This window comes from Sardina pilchardus, chromosome 17, assembly GCF_963854185.1.
Source record: "Sardina pilchardus chromosome 17, fSarPil1.1, whole genome shotgun sequence".
Taxonomy (NCBI): Eukaryota; Metazoa; Chordata; class Actinopteri; order Clupeiformes; family Clupeidae; genus Sardina; species Sardina pilchardus.
The window spans coordinates 14,985,391-14,992,890 of record NC_085010.1 but is presented as its reverse complement, the minus strand read 5'-3'; the positions used below and the strand labels follow the sequence as shown (position 1 = coordinate 14,992,890).

Sequence of the window (7,500 nt, the reverse complement as noted above, 5' to 3'; positions counted from 1 at the left end):
TCTCTGTCTCTCTTTCTCTCCACCCGGACCTCTTAATGGCATGTTTAGCATTGCCACATTGCAGTCTGGCTCAGCAGAGCACCACACGCCACCCCCACCTCCTCCTCCTCCACCCTCGCCACCTCCTCCTCCCTCCTCTTGTAGGCCACCGCAGCGCAGTGGTGACACGTAATTAAAATAATGTGGCCCCTAGTGAAATCTGGCCAATTACAGGTGCCAGCACACACCAGCAAGCCTCCCTCTGCTCCCAGGGCTAGGGAGATGGAGACTAAGGGAGAGAGAGAGGGAGAGAGGGGGAAAGGGAGAGGGAGAGGGAGAGGGAGAGAGACAGACAGATATATATAGAGAGAGAGACAGACAGAGAGACAGATAGATGGGAGAGAGACATCAACATATGGCCAGCATCCCATCAGAGATAATGAGGCGCTGCGAGCACCCAAGTTTGTGTCCAACACCCCCAAACTCTTGCCAGGTCAGTGTGTGTGTGTATGTGTGTGTGGCTGTGTGGCTGACAGCAGGGTCTGATGAGTTGCTGCACAGCCCAGACACGGCGGGCCAGGCTCAGGGGCACAGGCGCTGAGTTCCTGGATCAGACACCTGGCGTTAAGAGGTCACCTTCCAAACCGTGTGTGTGTGTGTGTGTGTGTGTGTGTGTGTGATCCTCATGGCAGTTTTCACCTTGTTTTGAAATGCGGAGGGAGAGACACAAAGGCAATGAGAGGAGGTGAGCACAGAATGGAGAGACAAAGGGGAGAGAAAGAGAGAGAGAGAGAGAGAGATCATTTCTTTTTAATGAAGGAGTGTGGTAAACTGTTCGGCAGAATCCACCGTGGGGGGAGAAAAAAGCCGAGCGAGAGCGAGACTGTGCGAACGCGTACTCACACACATGCACATGCACATGCACATGCGTCCGCCCGCGTTCGCATGGATGCTCCCGCTTCCTCTATGCGTCACCGATGGCTAGCGCGCAGCCTAACGCCATACTGGATTCTGCCCTGATCGTAAGGCAATAGCGTCTCTCTCTCTCTCTCGCCATGTTGCCGTGCTCGGAGTCAACGAGTTGAGCTGTGTTGATGTTAGCCTCCCTGTAAACAAAGCCAAAGAGCGCTTCTCTCAAGTCTTCCCTCCCTCTCTCTCTCTCTCTCTCTCTCTCTCTCTCTTTCTTTCTTTCTTTCTTTCTGTCTGTCTCATGCTTTCTCATATCAGTCTTTCCTTCTAACCTCTCTCTCTCTCTCTCTCTAGCTCTCCCTCACACTTGCTCAAAGTCTCTCTTTTTCTCGCTCTCTCTCGCTCTATAGCTCTCTCTCTCTCTCACGCTTGCTGATAGACTCACTCTCTCTCTCATGCTTGCTCATAGTCTCTCTCTTTCTGTCTCTCTCTCTAGCTCTCTCTCATGCTTGCTCATAGTCTCTCTCTCTCTCTCTCTCTCTCACACTTGCTCATAGTCTTTCTTTCTGTCTGTCTCTGTGCCTCAAGTCTTTGGTAATGGCCCCAGTTGCCATGGCAGCATGACGTACGAGCGGGAGCGCTGGCAGCAGGCAGGCGTGTGCCACTCCGACGGTGATCACGTTCACTACTCTACGCTCTCTCTCTCTCTCCCCCTCTCTCTCTCTTCCTTTCTTCCTTTCTTGTTCTCTCTTTCTTTCTTTCTTTCTTTCTTTCTTTCTTTCTCTCTCACTCTTCACCCTTTCCCCCTCCCTCCCTCTCTCTCTCTCTCTATCTCTCGTTCACCCTCTCTATCTCTCTCTCCCTCTCTCTCCCTCTCCCCATCCCTCGCTTTGTGTTCATCTATCTCTTTCCGGCTGTACACTCGTAAATAATGCACGGGCTGTTCCCTGGGCCTATGCTGATGTTATTGGTGTGATGTGCTGGGAGCTACCATTCCTCCCTGCTTGTGTGTGACGTTGTTCGGCCAGCAGTCTGCACTCCCCTGGAGAAGGGCGCTGTGTCGGGTAACATCACAGAGATTCTGTCGCTCGCTGGACCGTTTGGTTCTGCCCGCTTCCAATGGCCCAGCAGTGACGAGCCTTCGACAAGGGTGGAGTTAGTGTGACATACTTGCGTGGCTGATCGAATGATGATGATGATGAGGATTGTATAGACGCTGCTTGCGCACAAGACGTGTGAATGTGTGTCAGAGAGGGGGGGGGGGGGGTCTTCCATATGCACATAGGTACAGGTGACTTTCAGATAGGGCAGACTCAAGGTTCTCTGCCTACTCTCATGTAGTCACATGGGTGCAACTCCCAGCCTTAACCCCCCCCCCCCCCCCCCCCCCGCCATTCCTTCAGCAGCCCACAGCACCTTCCATCACACAGTCCACCCCCCCACCCCCATGATCCCACCTCACCCCCCAGTGTCTCCACTCCCCCAGCTCTGGACACCTCGGGGGGCCGGCTTTTGTGACGCTAAACGCGCTCTGTGCTCTAGGCAGGCGGATAATGGCTGCTAAGTGGTGCTCCACAGATGTGCCAATAGCACGAGAGGCATCACACAACAGAGGCATGCAGACCCAGCAGAGAAGAGAAGAGAAGAGCGATCGATCGATCCCCTCTTCTACTAGATTTTTCTGTCTTTTTTTCCCTTTTCTTTTTCATGAATCAATCTGCCACGTCTATAAAATGCTTGTTGGTCAGGTCACCACCACAGATGGAAGTGGATGAATCTGTTTCTTGTCTTGTGTGAGATTCGGTCTTCCCCGAGTGCTTCCTAGGGGGGGACACACGGTAATTTGTCTCTGTGGTAACTGTAGAAATATGGCGGAGAGTTAGATCTGAGAGATAGTAACACTCTCGGAGGTATGTAGAGAATGAGCTTCAGGGAGAGGCGGAGGGGAGGGGAAAGAAGGATGGAGGTGAGGGGTGAGGAAGGAGGGGGGAAGGAAGGAAGGAAGGAGGAAGTGCTGGTGAGGAAGAATAGCGAAGTGTGAAGGGTGTTCTGTGGCTTATTGAACACCTGGTGCTGTGGAGCTGTAAGCGAAACCCATCAAGACGAGGCTTGCGGTTTGGGTAAAAAGCTAGATGTTCTTTTTATAGATTACTGCAGTGATGTCTGAGTTTGGTGCTGGTATTCCTTTGAGGCCGTACAGCACTCGAGAGATGACGATGATGATGATGATGACGGTGGTGTTGTAACTTTTTAAGAACTGTCATGTCCTCGCTGTCGCGTTACCCATTTCACAGCTTTCACTGTTACCGTGCTAGAAGAAGGTTTCCCAGAGATTTGGAGTGCAGCCTAATTGTTTATTTGTGTCCTTGCGATCTATGAATTTCCAGCTGCCTTGCTTGCTTTTAGTTCTACTATCCAAGGACGCTTTCTCAACAGTGGCCCTCACCATTCTTTTAAAGATGCAGTACATGATTCGGCTTCAATTTTGAGAATTTGAGGTTTTTGATAAGCAGGCCCAATGGCCAATCGGATGTCACCCCTGCTTTCTGTACGCCACAGGCAGACGTGTTGATTGGCTGGGATTTGCCCATGGCTTGTTCCAAGCTACTACATTTGTTTCCCATTTACAGAGCCAAGATTGTGTACAAAACCACATTTTTTTTGACGGCAAATGCTAAAGTAACAGCTCGAGGAGCAGAAGGTGATAAATGGGATTAGAATAATAAATAAAAAAAACCACCTCGGTGTTAACATTTTGTCATGTCAGACATTTGAGTATATTATGTTTGGGTTGAGAATGAGGGTTAGAATGTTGATCACTTCGGCTTTTATGGGTGAAGAATTCCAATTATGTTTTGATTGCTCCCAGGGAAAATGCTTGTCAACTGAGGGCTGCATTGTTGATATGCTTTGGAACAGCGTGAGCACATAAATGAAATTCTTTCTCTTTCTTTTCCCTCTCTTTCTTTCTCTCTTTCTCTCTTTCTCTCTCTCTCTCTCAGGTGCTGGGGAGTCTGGGAAGAGTACAATTGTCAAGCAGATGAAGTAAGTATCGTCGTTGTTTCTTTTTTCCGTTAAAGGGCTCGTACCTTATAAGTGGCCGCCAGATGGTTTTGACCGGTCCTCGCCCCTCCCTCCCCCTCCCGCTCACCGATGACCTGTTTCCTTTTCTAGAATTATCCACGAGGCGGGCTACTCAGAGGAAGAGTGCAAGCAGTACAAGGCGGTGGTCTACAGCAACACCATCCAGTCCATCATCGCCATCATCAGAGCCATGGGCCGCCTCAAGATCGACTTTGGGGACGCTGCACGAGCTGTAAGTCTGTGTGTGTGTGTGTGTGTGTGTGTATTTGTGTTTAAGTGGTGAGGTTGCAAAGTGAAGCCAAGACAATGAGCGTGTTTACATGCACACTAACAAAAACGATTACTGGCAATGATCGGGTAACTGGAATAAACCGTTTAAGGTGTATACGTGTCTCGAAGAAACCTAGGCATGTTAAACGGATTTTTCATAAACCGATCGTAAACCGACAGTGAATATCGGTTTGTTCCATTTACATAACCACTTGAACATACAGATGATTACAAAACCCCGATAATAATCAGCTTTTTAATGTGCATGTTAACACACTCAATGAACCGACATCTAGAACACTCTTGGCTAGATATCATGACCGAATATGCATTCCTGTCTGGGGTCATGTTGTAGAGGGGCAGGTAGAGCCGTGTCCTTCCTGGGTAGATTTAATTAAGATATCTCGTCTGGGTACACCATTTGGTGTTCTGTCTGCTTACAATACACATTCTGTTCTCAGCCATTTCTGTGGCCAAGACAAAAAGACCGTAACAATAAAAACCACCAATATTCCAGAGGGCCTCGAGAGAGACACAAGCCATCAAAACAAGCCATCAAAACGAGCAAACAGAAATCTGAAGCGTATGAAGGCAGCATGGACTACTAGACCTTTGTCTAACCTGTAGCACGCAGGGAGGCAGATGTGCTGTTAGCCAGTGCCTCTGTGCCAGTGTTATTTTGATACGTTATGATACGACACCGCACCAGGGACACGGGCGATGAGAACATGATCCACACGATGGCGGTTATGCTAATGGGTATGTGGTATGGCTATGCGATACGCCCGCAGACTGTAAATGTAACCGTGTGTGTGTGTGTGTGTGGCAGGACGACGCGCGGCAGCTGTTTGTGCTGGCGGGCTCTGCGGAGGAGGGCTTCATGACAGCGGAGCTGGCGGGGGTCATCAAGCGACTGTGGAAGGATGGCGGCGTGCAGGCCTGCTTCAGCCGCTCACGCGAGTACCAGCTCAACGACTCGGCCGCCTAGTGAGTACCCGCTCTCTGTCTTTCTTTCTTTCTTTCGTTCTGTCTTTCTGTCCCTCAATGTCTCTCTTCTGTTTCTCATTCTTTGTCTTTCATTGTTTTTCTTACTTACTATCTCACTCACTATCTCTCTCTCTCTCTCTCACTTTCTTTTTTAATTTTTCTCTTTCCATCGTTCTCTCTTTTCTTCTTTCTGTCTTTCTCATTCTTTGTCTTTCATTGTTTCTTTCTCTCTCTCTCTCTCTCTCTCTCTCTCTCTCTCTCTCTCTCTCTCTGCGATCATCTCCGTCTGCCGATCTCTCCCTCAGGTCCTCACCTGCGTTCACTCTCTACTGCACTTAAAACCAGTCTTGCTGGCTCCTGCCTTGGTTCTTGCCGTCTTGCCTTTCATCTACTTTCTGTTTCACTCCGCCTGACCCACCTTCTCAGCCTGGCAAGCCAAACTATACAGACATGAGTCTAGATTTCTACAGTAGGCTACCACCTTCTTCCACTCATTGAGATTCATCAAAGAGCCACTACAACTTGAGTCGATAGAGTCCCAGAGGTGGCAGGTTCTCAGCACATTTCATGTGTTTTCCGCTGCAGAAAGCCTCTGTTTTTTGAAGAAACGCAGTACCTAGAACTAGTCACGGTTGGCTGACAAAAACACACCGTAAAAAAGTATTTGCCGCGACTTATACATTGATTTTGCTACATTTCTTCAGCTATGAGGTTAATACATAGGGGCAGTTCATGTGGCATTAATATGGTTTTGTTTCTTTTTACGATTGACTGAAAAAACATACTTTATTTATACTAAAAAAAAGTACTCTTTGCCTTTTGCAGGCTCTGTCAAGTGCACAAATACTGGCTCCCTTGCCACTGCAGAGCACTTCCGCTTCCACCACTGGCCTGACCTTTGACCTCTGATCCAGACCTGTCAATATTTGCGCTGCTGTTTCTAACCTTGTAACATTCCCGCCAGTGGACGCCAGCGCCCTTGACTTTGAGTCGGCTTTAGTGCTTTAGCTTCAGCACATGGCCACCCCAGCCTGACAACGAGAGAGAGAGAGAGAGATGAGAGAGAGAGAGAGAGAGAGAGAGAGAGAGAGAGAGAGAGAGAGAGAGAGAGAGAGAGAGAGAGAGAGAGAGAGAGAGAGAGAGAGAGAGAGAGAGAGAGAGAGAGAGAGAGAGAGAGAGAGAGAGAGAGAGAGAGAGAGAGAGAGAGAGAGAGAGAGAGAGAGAGAGAGAGAGAGAGAGAGAGAGAGAGAGAGAGAGGAGAGAGAGAGAGAGAGAGAGAGAGAGAGAGAGAGAGAGAGAGAGAGAGAGAGAGAGAGAGAGAGAGAGAGAGAGAGAGAGAGAGAGAGAGAGAGAGAGAGAGAGAGAGAGAGAAGAGAGAGAGAGAGAGAGAGAGAGAGAGAGAGAGAGAGAGATATGAGCGATATGGAGAACAAGAAGAGAGAGAAAGAGAGATTACAGAACGAGAACGAGAGAGAGAGAGAGAGAGAGAGAGAGAGAGAGAGAACGAGAGAATGAGAACAAGAAAACGAGAGAGAGACAGAACGAGAGAGACAGAACGAGAGAGAGTAAAGGAAAGAGATAGGGGAAGAGGTGCAGCACCCAGCCCGCATGTAATGGTTGTGACGTTATGCTGGGTAAACCTGCAAAGACCTTATGAAAGACCCATTATCAGCTGCTTAGGGCATTTCCTGTGAAAAGGGGTGTGTGTGTGTGTGTGTGTGTGTTTCTGTGTTTCTCTCTCTCTCTCTCTCTGTGTGTGTGCACTGGAAATCCCTTGCTTTGTTTTGGAGCACAGGCCATAACTTGCATCATTTTGCAGCTGCCAGGGTGTTCCCTTTTTGTCCCCCTCGTCCTGATCGATATCCTAAACACATCTTGCTGCAGACACAGCCCATTGCGTTGCCTCTACTGATGGCCAACACACACACACACACACACACACACACACACACACACACACACACACACACACACACACACACACGACACACACACAGTGATACGGTTGGTTTTCATTTCAGGAAACACTATCGCTGACTCTTGAGCAAATTTCACAATTATGTTGCGTGTGTGTGCATGCGCCAGAGAGAGTGGAGCGAGACTGTGTGTGTGTGTGTTGGAAGGTGTGAGGGGAGAGTGTTGTCATCGTCTTTGGACCGCAACACTACAAGGTTGTTGCTACAGTAAAAGGGTGTGTGTGTGTGTGTGTGTGTGTGTGTGTGTTCCAGCAGATTCACAATCTCCAGAGCCACTAATCCCTAGTCCCCGGGC

The 7,500-nt window shown here is 49.0% G+C and overlaps 1 protein-coding gene across 1 annotated transcript in view; it reads left to right on the top strand.

The window, feature by feature from the left end:
• gnai1 (guanine nucleotide binding protein (G protein), alpha inhibiting activity polypeptide 1) overlaps nucleotides 1-7,500 on the top strand; it is an 18,954-nt gene that overhangs the window by 4,908 nt on the left and 6,546 nt on the right. Inside the window, exons 2-4 of the mRNA XM_062517771.1 lie at nucleotides 3,891-3,933; nucleotides 4,063-4,204; nucleotides 5,072-5,229. Of these exons, the coding sequence (XP_062373755.1) occupies nucleotides 3,891-3,933; nucleotides 4,063-4,204; nucleotides 5,072-5,229 (343 nt within the window). The remainder of the gene's footprint in view (nucleotides 1-3,890; nucleotides 3,934-4,062; nucleotides 4,205-5,071; nucleotides 5,230-7,500) is intronic.